The following is a 14,110-nucleotide window of genomic DNA, read 5'->3' on the forward strand; positions in this document are numbered from 1 at the left end:
TTTGGTCATTGTCAGAGTTTTTATTTCTTTTGACATACGAATAATCAGTTTATCCTCTAATGCCGCAACACCTTTGTTGACTAATGCCCAGCAACATTGGGAAATAAATGTGTATTGTTCACATTCTAAATGAAAATGGCATCCCAAACATACACATTAAAGCGATAAAATAAATCAATCCCAAGAAAAATAAGTACTTACAACTAAAAATCTAGTTAATTTACAGCAAATTTTGCATAAGCACTGTTTCCTGTTTCTCTTGAGACTTACAATGGTCCCTAGAGAAAACAAAAACAATGCTTATTCAAAATTTGGGTGGACAAACAAAGAGTATTATGGTATTTTCTGCTTGGGCCAATTCAAAATCCCACAATCAAACTTGTGAGCTCACACATACTGCCAAACTTATTGTCACTCTACTTTTTGCATGAGAGTGACTATTTCCCTGAAAACAAAGTAAAAATGTGTTCCTAATTCTTATTTTTCCCTTCAAAATTACAGGTTGGGTAATTAGGAACAAAAAAACCACCAGGAACTATTATTCATATTGTTAACTGTTCATTGACGGTGTCCTGTCATTGTTGAGCCCTCCTCAAGCTTCACAACTTTATACATTAAAACAGATTGATTGGTTTTTTTTTCTTTACTGTAATATGCCAACTGGCTGATTTTGCATTTAAACGGCAGGTCAATGCCAATTGAAATTGACTTTCACCCAGAGGATGTTAATATTTACTCTGCTGCCGCTGCAGTATCAGCATTCTTCTCTCCTTCATTCTTCACATACTTTGCTGGCCGCTCGCCCTTCTTGCTAAACTTCTTGACCAAAGCATCTCGGAAGCTCTTCTTCTTCTTGACTTTGGTCCCCTTCTTCTTTGTTGGGCTTCCTGATTCATCCGTTGTTGGCATCAAAAGCTCACCATCAGGTCCATCTTCATCACCATCTTCAACACTCTTTTCATCCACAGCATCTCCATTCACCTCTGTGATCACCACAACTTTCTTCTCTTCTTTTGTTTCATCACCATTGATTCCCTTTTCATGTGGCGATGACTCCGTAATCACAACTTTTGTTGTCTTTACAACCACTTCCTCAGACTAGAAAAAAACATGAAATATTCACAATTGAGAGCAGCCCAGGCCGAGGGATTAACCACATTAGGATAATGAAGCGTGAGTGCTTTCTCACCCTATACAAAAAAAATTATATTATTTGCCAGGATTGCCAACTTCCTTGAGCCACCAACCAAACAAATTCATTAGCCAAAGCTCTTGGAACTGGGAATAGTTGGCAATGTTCAAGACCTCTAGGTTCAGTTGAATTGAGCACAGTGCTTCTGTTACTTAAGCCTCACCTGCTCAATGTCTTTATCAACCCTTTCCGGCATGAGATCCTTTATTATAACCGGCTCATCACTATCAAGTTCAACCTTCTCCTTCTCTTTCTTGTATTCTGTTGACTTCACTGGAGTATTCAACCATTTGACACGGTTCCTGTATGTATTGGCACGGCCTGTGGAGTGTGCTCTTCTAACAGGGTTTCGTTCTATCTCAGGTGTGTAGAACATTTTTGCTCGAGTGGAGGACACTGTGGATGGTGTTGTTACTTCTCTCTCAGCTGGTTTTTCACCTTGGAATATCTCAGGATTCCTGTAAACATAGCCTGTTTTGTAACCCTGAAAATAAAATACAAAGAAATGTTTCCACTTTAATTAAATCAGCCGTAACTTAAAACTGCAATTCACAGTGTATGACATTGTACAGCCCCCAGACCAGCAGGACACTTTGTCGATTCAGAACCTAGTAGATAAATGGCCTAGCTCTCTAAGAGTTCTTGTAGCTCAATAGGTGGAGCATCTAACCAGTGTTATGTACAGAGGTCATAAGTTTGAAGACTCTGATTTTTCAGTTGTCCTCTCACCTGTTATCAAGCATCTTGTTTATGATTTTGATGTAATATTAAATTATTTAAACTGTGGTTACATGTATAATGACTCTATGATGGTTTACAATTCTCCAAGAGATAGAGCATAATATTACACAAGGAGAATGAATGATGGTGAAATATATTGAAATTATTATATTTTTAAGTGGGGTTTGACTCCAAGCAAGACTGCAAAAAATGTAGGCTTGAAAAGGACTTAAACTACATTTAGCCTGGAAAAATCACAACATTTTACAAGTCATTTTCTTACCATTGAGTCCAGTAGTCGCATCCAAGCTTCAAACTCTAGCTCTCCCTTTTTCCATTTGATTTGACCAGAATCCACTCCTCCGCCACCAGATTTAACTGTTTCCATGACTTGCTCCTTGGCCAAATCTTCACACTTCACCAAATTATCAATTCCAGCAGAAATTGCCCTTACCTAAAACAATGACAATAATTTTAATGGGAGCATCAATGTCTAAAACTTTGAGACACAGTAAAACAAATTTAGTGCACTAATCATGCAAGACGTTATCACTGGAACAGTTCTGTATCAACATTATTATTTATTTGCATTTTGATCTTAGTCTGAAACTTTCAGTGTTAAGTGGCTTTAACCTTTGCATTCCAAGCCCGGCCTGAATCGGCCGTACGAAGTAGTATTTTACTCTGTCTAACACCAAAGTAGTTCACTCTGTCTAACGCCAGACAATTTTACTTGTCAATGGGTTAACCCCCTGAAAAACTATGTTCCCTTTAACCCTTTGACTCCCAAACCAGCCTAAACCGGCCAGACTTAGTATTTTACTCTGTCTAACACCAGACGATTTTACTTGTCAATGGGGAACCCCTGGGAGTCAACGCGTTCGTTAATCAAAAGAATTCGCTAACAATTATGACTTGTAAGTGGTCTGAAGCACCTTTAACCCTTTGATGTCCAAACCAGCCTAAACCGGCCAGACTTAGTATTTTACTCTGTATGTAAAATTGCTCTGTATGTAAAATCTAACACCAGACGATTTTACTCGTCAATGGGGAACCTCTGGGAGTCAATGGGTTAATCGCTCACTGAAAAACTATGTCCCCATTAAGTCAACTCTGTTTGAGTATGACAACAAAATATTAATTCATTTATTTATTCATTTTTTCCAACCATGCCATCTGTACACCACATGGTTCTTTTAATAAGGGAAAAGGTTTTGAACTCATTTTTGTGTGCTGTTAATTTCTTTTTTGAAATGATAGGTTGGAGCAACTAACAGTGCAAAAGCTCTGAAATTAAAAGGACAAGTTCTGCTGGATCATATCCCTCTTTTTATAAGCCAGTTATACAAATTTATTACATGCAAAATCTCAACCTTGCGTTATAGGAAAGGATTAACTTTCTGGGGGCCATAATGATCTGAGAACACACAAAAAGTTTTAAGGGAATCAAAATGCAGTTAAAAGAAATGCCAAATCGTTGTGTTCAGCACAGCTCAAACAGCATAACTAATCAAGAAACTGTCTTATAATTTTTGCCAATATTACATTATGTCACCAGTACTCAATTAGGTTGGAATTTGATGATTAATTATTGTCCTTGAAGAAAGAGAGCAGCACGCTGAAAGTGCCCATCAGAAGAGAAAAACATTACCTGTTGTTGACAAGCTCTCACAGCAGCATGAGCAAGTAGAACCACTTCTTCTACTGTTTCTCCACATAACACAATACCATGGTTTCTAAGAATCATGGCCTTGGTAAGAAAACAAAGATGAAACATCAAACAGTAACACATGAAAAGCCAAATTCTTCAGTTCAATGAAATTTTCTAATAAACAGCCAGCAAAATGTACCACCTACAATTTTGGCCAACTTCTGAACATCTATGAGCATAGGTAACCCAAGCTCACAGAGAATATTGCATTACATAAATTTTATGAGGGTTTGCATGGGGAATTTAGCGATCGTTATTTATGCCGTTAAAATTGAAATATAAATACATAGAATTTCTTACCTTGCTTCCTTGTCTTATTTATGGTATGTTCTTAGTATTTCTGGCCGTTTAAGCGCGATTCTAGGGAATTTTAGTTTCACCGTTGTTCTGTCATATTATAGAGGGAAAAAAGAAAACCAACAACCCACAGGAATAGCGATGAAATGGCCAAACCACACCACAAAAACACTGACAAGGTATCAAAAAGACAAGGGAAGGCATTTTTGTCGATTCATGTTGCTTAAAATTTTAGCTGATCATGATGCTAAAATTATATCCTTAGCTTGGGGTGCCTGTGCTATGAGATACAAAAACTGAGTTGCGAATTATCGCAAATCACAATGCCCACAAGCACAAAAGCAAAAGAAATGGTTGATTAATATTTAAGTTTTTTACTATTTGAATGTTTTTGGGTTAGAGTAAAGAGATATACTTTTGAAAAATCTTCATGAGAAAGGAGCTATGTCACGCAAATGATGCAATTTCATGACACTCAAAATTCACAAAAAGCGTGAGTTTCATATACACAATCTTCGCACTAGCAAGTCGTAGCAATAAATTGGATTAACCAGGAAGTTAAAGATATGTTGTTTGCTTCAACAAAAAAACTGTCTTCATTTTACACTATAAATAATGACAAAATAGATATTTTTTTGAGGATAAAATCTTGGCTACCTATCAATCATTTGTCAGAGAGCAAAAAAATTCCTGTCTCCTTGCGTATCAACGCACGTATGCAAATCTGTTAAGCTTGAATATTACACAACATGATGAATTCACAAAGGCGACCTTTTCCAGCGAAAAATTTCTTGAAACAAACAGCATATTAATTTGTTATTATAGGCAAAAACCCCTTCCTACTTCATTTCAACAAAATAAATTTGCAAATTGCTGTAAGTGAAATTGTCCAGTTACAGTGACAGACACAAGATTGTAATCACATTCTTGAGAACACACAAGTGCCACTGTTCAACCCCTTTTCAGACAAAAGCGTTCTAGCTCGGTTGTGGCTTATATTCCCACCCATAAAAGGGGTTGTATAACAAATTTCCACACCACCACAGTCATGATGGACCCAACTTTACTTACTTGTCGCTATCAGTTTACCCTCAACAGTACCTTGTTTTTATCACCCAGATCCTTCACTATAGATTCTTTTTCTTCCTCATTTGTGAAAATACCTCTAAAATCATGGTAGGACACTTCACCGAGCTGTTAAAAATTATAATAAAAGATAACACAGTCATTTTCAGTCGTAAACAAAACATAATTTATTAAACATGCAGCACCTTTTAAAGATAAACAAATTTCCAAATACTGGGTTTGATACAACCATTAACCATATACTCCTACTTAAACAATAGAATACAATGAAGTAAAATACAGCAACTGGTGGGTTTATGAATAAATTCTTTTGATCTTTGTCCAGACTGTGGAATGTTGTTGCGACGTCAGGAATTGTTCCAAAATTGTCTTTATGCTTTCCCATTTGGACGAATGGAGAATAAACTCTCTCTTTTTATACTTAACTTGAGGAACCTCAAGATGATGCCCTTTGTTTAGGACTGAATTTTATCGAAATTGGTCTATTCCTAGACTCTAAAACGAGGCTGAGGTTGAGTCAGTTGCTTATCCTCCTTAGCAGGTTTTTCTATGGATAAACCTGCTTTTTCCTCTGAACATCTAATATTTGATTTTCTTTGATCAGCCTTAGGTTGACTTGCAAATCTCCCCAACTTGAAAGGGCATGTGTGCTCGATCATGTTAGGTTAATACATGTACATTATCTCCCAAGAGTGACAAATCTAGATTTTACTCTGTTTTATGACAGATGAGTCTATTCATCAATGGGGACCAATTCAGGCGTAAAATGGTTACTTAAGGCATTATTACACTTGAGATGGTAATGGTAATTAGCAACTGCCTGTGGCCAACTACAACCCCGTACTTCTTGCTCTCATCCCACTCCTCCCAGTTCCAAGAAGACTGTTTTCTTTTTAGAAATTTCAAGGACACAGCTAACAGAAATTTGAACATTCACTGACAGCACACTTGAAATATTTTTCTTCCATTCTGATTGGCAGAGGACCGTGTTATTTGTTCATCCAAAATTGTGCAACTAAGGGGGTATTTACACAAGACTGGGAAAAACTCAGACCAGTATGAACTTGCAGCTGTTTACATGAAACCAGGACAAGATGCTTGGTGCCTGGTTTCAGGATGAAACTATCTTTTTTCTAACAAGTAAAAGGCTGATCCAAAGCATACAGGCTTGAAATGTCTGGACTCGGTCTGTGATTTGTTGTGACTTACATGAGACCAGTACGAACTCAGACTGGTATGTGAATTTCTCACACTGGCTGAGCAACGAGACAAAGTCAGTCCGGTCTGAGTTCATTGTCAGGTGGGTCTCGTGTAAACACATTTAAAGAAAGGTAAGGAGGCCGATACGAACTCATGCCGGTCTGACTTCAGCCCGGTATTGTGTAAATACCCCCTTAAATTAATGCTAGCATATGTGTAGCTTGGTGAACATAACCTTCTGAAGTATGGGGGAAACTGGACAAGCAAGGGTCGCTTACGGTTGTAATGAATCAAGGACGATGTCTGATGCATCAACTCAAACAAAACCAGTGATGTATAGAATATGGGGTCAACCTGGGCGCACAAAAAAAATCGAATGTTTATGCAAATTACAAACGCCAGGAAAAACATGTGAACGGTGAAATTGAACATTCCCATTTTTCACAACTGCGAAATGATCAAATTCCCTAAATTTCAAGGTAAGCTGCTATTTTTGGATTTTTATAGTCGAATGATTTCATTTTGTCAACAATTATGTCCAGCTTGAGGAGTTAAGTTTTGAATTCCCACGTGATGCGTGACATGACCTGAGCTGTTTTTAGGCGAGACAATCGGTAACACTTTCGAAGCCATACTTGAGAAAGACGAGCAAAGTGGCAATGTTTTACAGGTTTAAAAATGAAAAAGTAAAGATTGCGGCAGGTTTATGTAAAGACGTTTGGGTTTAATACACGCAAACCTTTTTACTGGTTAGCTGGGTTGAAAATAAATTTTCAAAATATGAATCACCGCCGCTTGATTCCTGTGGAGCTTTTGTGAAAACTGCCATGAAACAATGAAACTATGGCGGCCCAAAAGCTATCAATTTTTTTTTTGAGCAAGTCATCTTGATCTGGACGAAAATCATTGCTACAGGACAGAACTAAAGTATTTTTTCCTTATATTATCAGTAACGTGTTTAGTGGAATGAGCTTTTTTGTGGATTTGATCGAAGCGCCAGTCACAGCGTTATTTGTTTAGGGCTCTGTTTCTAAAACAACAACAAATAACATGATATCTTCCCCTTTTTTTTCTATTTTGTCATTTCATATACAGGGCTAAAACAGCCATAACCTAAATATATTTTAGCCAAGCAGGAGCAGCCGTGAAAAATCGTAAAAATATTAAATTTGCATAAACTGTGATTCCCGGGTTCATACAAAAGTAAATTATACTGCTTCGCCGGCCGTGATTACTGCTGTCACAACAGAAGTAACAACTCTTTTGCAAAACTATAACCAAGAAATGCTAAAGTCCACGTTCCAAATTTAATGCTATTTTTTGAGAAAGACTCAAAATTCGTGCGGCCGCTGGCTATCACATGGAAAGTCACAGATTATGTTACATGTGAAATCATGTGGAACAGCCTTTGAACCGATTGATACGAAGGAAAAAAAAAACATTTTCTGAGAGGTTTTGTAAACTGTAACCATCAGCATATTAAAATTTATAGCCACCTTACCCGCGACTGGGTAATTTTTCTCACTCGCCCGAAGCCAAATGTTAGTTGCCTCAGGCAACCAGGTGCCAGTTAGAGCACGGCCTTGGGTAGTGTAAGTGCACTACACACTATGTCATCGGGTTGTAAGAGTGTAAGTCTGTGTTGCCAATAGGCCTCAAGTGTGTGCACATATCATGAAAGTAAACAGGTCTGTTGGAAGCGTGCGTGAGTTTCGAGAAAATAATGAGCCCCAAAATCGGCAAGAATCTGTGATACAGATGAATGTTAAAGTAGCTTCTACATGTAATTCCAAAACGATGGAATTACCTGGTGATATATAACCTCGTCTAGGAGAATAAATTTTTGACTTTGCAGAAACAATGGTCAACCTCAAGAGTTGGGCGATTGCAATCTTTGTGTTGAATTTGTACATTTCTTGTCAATCTTTAAAACACTTGAAAGAAAAAACAAACCAAACTAACAAAAACAAAAACCCAGTGTTGCTGAATTCGATGTCATTTTCGATTTTGCGATTTACTTGTGCAGCCAAAGAGTACAATAAAAGTCTCCCACAATGTTTTTCCCTGATCGTAACTTTCTATATTCTCGGTTCAAAATTTAAGTTGTTTCCATGTTGCAATTTTTGTTGCTGATGGCAAAATATTTTATTCTTGATCAACACTTCCTTAAAACTTCCTTGTGCTCTTCCTAACACTGCGAATCAATATTTATCTACTTTTGCATCAATATTTGTTTTGCATAAAGCAGGCTAAAAAAATCTGTACCTTGCTTAGTTTGCATTTTTGAGGGTTAAAAATACAATTTTTGGTCGTATATTTTGAGGTCGAATGAAAGAGCACAAAGTCAAGGATTTACGATTTTCATGGGTTTGCCAAAAAGAGCACTGGGTATCAAAATCACAAAGCAGGGTAAAATAACTTGTCAAATGCTACAGCCTGGTGTGCTTGAATCACTTGCCCAGCAACTGTTCAACTTGTCCCAGGCGTCCAGGCCTAGTATTTGTCACACCCTGATCGCAGTCCTAAGTCAATGCAATTACTCAAAACAATCCCACCACAAGTCTGAAAGCCATTTCAAGGAATACAATTAATGTAAGCCCAAAAGATGTTAAATAACTGTCGCCCAATCTTGTCAGAAAACAGGCAGTAGAGATTAATTTTTCACCTGTGGCCAAACATTCTGGTCACGAAAAGTGACAGACTTACCCTATTTACCTGTGTATAAGTCGACCTTTTATGGCCTTGAAAGAAGCTCCAAGAATCGCCCTCGACTAATACACGGGTCAAAAGATTTAGAGCCAAGTTTCAGCTAAATAATTTATTCAAAAAACATAATAATGTTGTCTTGGGCATAGCAAACGCAGTGGAAAATTTAAAGGTTGGCTTTTCATCTGGTAACAAAAGACTTCAAAATGATTGTAAGCAATTCCAGTTTCAATGAAAAAGGATTTGTCCAACTCTAAATGTTTAAGATACTCACTAGCACAAATATGAAATAGACACTGGAAATTTTTGGTTACCAAAGACGGAAAGCTAAAAAAGGCATTTCTGTTTCTTCAAATAAAACATGATCGTTCAACTGCTTAGTAACCTGGCGCAATACCTCACGTTTGCCTTTGTTTGCGTGCAAGCATCGTCACTCACATTGCCTGAAAATGCTGGTTGGTAAATAATTTTTTTTATTCTGTATACAAACCTGGGTGATTTAATGTTTTGCAAAGTTTGTAGTGTTTGGTTTTTGACTTTTTTGTTTTGCTTGTCTTGTGAGATATCATAAGTCAAGGACCAATTTAACCTTGCGCATTTCACATCGTTATTGAAGTCATTTTCAAACATTGACTCCAGCTTCCGTGATATTTTGCTTATCCTCTGAAGCCCTTTATCCCTGAACAGCGAAACATGTTACAAGTAGTTTCTGGTTTACATGTTCAATTTTCTGAGAACTTTTTCGAAACTCTAAAACAAAATGCCTGCATACACAACAACTGCTGAAGCACACAACTATTTTAAAAGCGCTTGAGGCCCTGATTTTTTTGTGTATCCACAGTTCCAGAAATCAAAGAATACAAGATTAGTATCCCATGAACATTTAACAAATAAATTAATTATTGGGGGATCCACTTATACACAGGTAAATATGGTACTTACTTAATGAGGTTTACATGTATGGACCAAACTGATGCATCCAGCCTTAAAAACCCTCCTTTTTGGCTACAAGTTGACAACTATGGTAATTTTTTACTGTTTTTTTTTTTCAGAAAACATTGTTTTGCAAGGAGGAAATTATCACCAACTCAACGTCAATGTCAAACTATCAAACTTTGCAACCCTGATGACTACAGCAAACAATTTTACTAGGGTTCCAGAGAAAGTTATCACATGATTTTTACCCTGGGGCATAGTAGCAAAATAGCCTTTCACCCTTAGTCTTTCACCCTTGACCCCAGCTGATCAGTATGATTCAAATAGAAAATGAAGACCACCCCTCCCCCCAATTTCAATGATGAAAAAAACGGCAGGCGTACTAATTTTTCACTTTATTTTGTCCACGATTGAGGCATTACACAGAGTAAAATCTATGAGGGTCACTCTTGGAGGTAAAGGGCTAAAGAGAACGTAGCCTTGAGTGACCATAGAAGTTTTCAATAAACAGTGAATTGAATGATATGATAGCACTTACCACAGCAGCTTCAATGGATATTGGCAAAAGTCCACATTTCATTGCTGACACCTAGAAATACAATACAACCAAACTGAGAATTCATTGAGGGGATTTAACCTGGCAAAAGTAATACATGTATAACTGACAAACAACATCATTTCTCACTTATTTGTAGGGATAAACTTAATCACAAAATCAATCGTCATAATTTACTGCATGTGGAGGAAAAATAACTCAAATTATTAACTGTAGATAAGAGCCAAAGTACTCTATCCCTTTCCAAATTCTGTGTCAACTCCTATTACAAATGAATTACCTACAATTTCACCAAATAACATCACTCTTTGTATTACATCATAACAAAATATTATCCAAACCCCCTGAATACAGCTTTTTTCACTTTCCTTCTTCTATCTTAGTTTCGATTAATAATAATATTAATCTCCAAGAAAGAATAGGATTTCGTCCAAATTGGACCATTTATCCCGTAGACTTTCTTTGGATTTAAGAGTCGGGTTAAAAAGCAGCAACACTGCACAAAAAGTAGCAAGCTGCTTAATTAACTACAGAGAAACATCACACTGCATTATCTAAGAACTCTATCCAAATGTGACATTGATGTAAAACAAACATTAAAACATCATCCAAAACTGACAGTAACCTGGAGAAATGTCATTCAATATAAAATCAATGAAGTATAGGTAGATAGGTAGAATAAAATTTCATGTAAATTTTTTTGCAAATAGAGTAACAGTGGTCTAGCAATTAACTCTAAGTGAATCGCAAAATAACTTTTATCACACAAATTCCACTCAAGTCTTCAAATATACGGTAAATAGACATTGTTCAATACGGTTTAATGTAAATTGGCCATGAAAACTACCAAGCATATATTATTATCTCAATCTAGAATTATTTAGACAGTCTATTTTCACATTTAAGGGCACATTCAAGAATGAATTTGAACCTTGCCAAAAAGGTATCATCTATGAAATTATCACAAATCAATGCACTGAACTTGGAGCAGAAAAGCAAACAGTCAAAACAAATTGCAAGGTAAACAAAGAAACTTGGCCCCGCGTCTCGCCTTGTGATCAAAATTTCTTGGATGTTTAATTTATAGCGCCTTTCCAAAACCCGTGAATAGTAGATTTATTCAAATCAACCAGCCCACGATAGAACAGGTGAAAAGAGGAGTCCATATACAAACAATAGAAACTTCCCAGAAGCATGTAGATCTAGGATGTGCATCGTTTTTTACACGGTTGCTTTTACTTGAGACAATAACTGATTTATGGCGTAAAATATTCTTTGTAAGGAATGCCGTTGCGAGCATTATCAATACAATCGACCGCAAAATATCTGCAAACAATCGATGGAAATAAATTCATTCCATTTCTGTATTGAAGTTTCACCTTTATGTTGAAGGCAGCCTCCAAAGAGCTCCTTCGTTTTTTTCTCTTTTAACAGAGAAGAGGGGTCCGAGAAGAGTAAAGAAATAAGTGACAGTAGTGAGGAATGTGGATCACTGAAATCCAATATTCGGCCGTAACTTGATGACTACCAAAGTCATGAACTGCGCGTAGGTTAGATTTACCTCTGCGAGACTTTTGTTTGGTATTTCTCAAAGTGAATGGTTTACATAATACTTCCAAAGCAAACGCCAATTTAAATACAAGTACACGACCGTGCAAGTCTCCTTTCAAAAGCGAATGTGCAATGTGGGGCTTTATTCCAAGTCTCCGCGGAAGAGAATGATTTTATAAACAAAATTATACTTCTAGATCTAGAACCAACTCTATCAATTTCAAACGTTAATTCCAGCCGCAAAAGATTGCAGTCATTGCAGTTTTATTTTTCACAATTTTGCAGTTTTGCAATAGACCCCTGCAGCTGAAATGACAAAAAGTCACGCAAAAACGTTCACATAAGTTTACTTTATACTATTCAAAACGACCGGCCACAAACAGGCGATTAACAATCCAACGTGTTCTCGTATTGGGAATACGAAAATGTTGAGACCTCCATTAAATTATGGTTCTCTGATTGCACTTGAAAGTACTAGAAAAAAAAGACATGCTTATTTAAGGAGATAGAACTACTGCTCTATAACGCCAAACAACTTACAGCAACAACATCTTCTTGATGTAAATGAATGATGGCCCTAGCATCTTTCCTTGCCCCATGTATGGCTGAGTGGAGCAAAATACCCGCTTTGTTCACGCCGAGATTTGTGCTGCCTTGATCTACGACGCTACCATCGGGATTAATTTTTAGTAGACTGGATGCTGTCACCTCGCTGTATAAAAGTCCAAATGGATGAATCAAGAAACTCTCTTGATCTGCCGACGGACGAATCTGGAACAAATGAAGTAGGAAAAGGATTTTATATTGTTGTTTAAAACACATGTCCAGATTCACGGATCGTTTCGCAGCAAAAAAATAGCAGCTACCTCCCTGTTGAAAAGTTTGCTTAAAAATGCTCGAGAAGCGCATTTAACTTGAACTATGCAGGATTGAAATCGACAACGTCACGAAGCCATTGAAAGGTAGTAAACTCACGCGCGATTCATCACAAAACAAATACCTTTCACTCGAGTTTTAATAACACAAGCAGGGGTGGTTCTTTCATACTCACAGTTATGAAGCTGTAAATTCCAGTATTCCATCCAAACAGATCGACTAGACGGTAGGTCGAGGCTAGCTTGCAGCGCAGTAACCTCTCTTGTTTGGAGTAATTCAAAGTATCAGAGCCTCGAATGTCTGCAATGGGAGTTACAACGGCAGACATCCCTCCTCCGTAGTACGTACTCGATGGAATAAGAAAATCTTGATAGGTTCGAATACCTTCGCCACCGGTTTTAGGACCATTCGAAACATAGTTCTGGACGAGGCCTTCGAGCTCGTCGCGAAGAACTTTGTCGTTCAACACAAGAGAAACACGCTGTCGAAGCTTGAGACCACGTACGTCGCGGACGACATCTTCAGGCCTTCGAACCGCTCTGCCTCTAGTCGGTGCGCTAAATCGCCTTGATTTACCTTCAATGAGCGGCTTGTTGCCTTTCACTGTCGACATCTTGGCGGATTCGGCTCGGGTAGCGAGGCCAACTCAGGGATGAAATTTTTCGAAATGGCGATCACACCTTCGTAAAACGCCCAAAGCACGCGCAGAAGACTCGGGAACTTTCACTGCACATGCGTTACACTCGAAGCCCAGAGAGAAGGAAAGTGTCTCATTGGTTATTAAATGTCACGTGGTAACACTCTAATGATCGCGCGCAACTGGAAAGGTGTTGATACAAAACGCGAAACACTGAGTGATATTAGAAGTCTTATTTCTGAGAGACAGGATGGATGCTTTAGACTAGAGATCTTTTGAAAGCTCATTTAATGTCGTTAAGAGAATTTACGGAGCCACAATGACTCGTCACATGCTAAACTTCAAAAGGCGGAAAACGGTCGAAAAACCAAAGCTCTTGGTGCCAGTAGGAAAGTTGTATTAATATCCACCTTCCACGGGATGAATTTCTCATTTTAAATGTCAATGATCGAATACCTTTTCGACGACAGATAAATGTATAAAAAAGAAACAACATCCGAGAAAATGATAAAAATACATGGACACAATTAACTTCTTAAACATTGTGATGCCGAATGTAGTCGAACACTATAGCTATAATATTTAATTTAGATCCTGTGGTGAATATCCTGACTGAAATGGGTCCATTGTCAAGACGCCCTT

The 14,110-nt window shown here is 37.6% G+C and overlaps 1 protein-coding gene across 1 annotated transcript; it reads right to left on the reverse strand.

Annotated features, from left to right (window-relative positions):
* Positions 1-13,557, reverse strand: LOC138006918 (alpha-adducin-like). The gene is made up of 8 exons (XM_068853549.1): positions 13,007-13,557; positions 12,496-12,726; positions 10,387-10,437; positions 5,022-5,114; positions 3,564-3,662; positions 2,196-2,366; positions 1,356-1,676; positions 1-1,098 (listed from the first exon to the last, which is right to left on the reverse strand). Exons 1-8 carry the CDS (start codon positions 13,442-13,444, stop codon positions 733-735), a joined length of 1,770 nt encoding a protein of 589 aa, XP_068709650.1. The 5' UTR covers positions 13,445-13,557; the 3' UTR covers positions 1-732.
* Between the last annotated feature and the right edge of the window lie 553 nt (positions 13,558-14,110).

Source organism: Montipora foliosa, chromosome 6 (assembly GCF_036669935.1).
Source record: "Montipora foliosa isolate CH-2021 chromosome 6, ASM3666993v2, whole genome shotgun sequence".
NCBI lineage: Eukaryota > Metazoa > Cnidaria > Anthozoa > Scleractinia > Acroporidae > Montipora > Montipora foliosa.

Bases quoted from the DNA above. Each gene is read 5' to 3' on its own strand.
- LOC138006918 (XM_068853549.1), bottom strand. From the start codon at position 13,444: ATGTCGACAGTGAAAGGCAACAAGCCGCTCATTGAAGGTAAATCAAGG. The intron at 10,438-12,495 runs GTAAGTTGTTTG...TTGTATTTCTAG, and splicing joins ATCAAGAAGATGTTGTTGCT to GTGTCAGCAATGAAATGTGG. The intron at 5,115-10,386 runs GTAAGTGCTATC...AATTTTTAACAG, and splicing joins TATCCATTGAAGCTGCTGTG to CTCGGTGAAGTGTCCTACCA.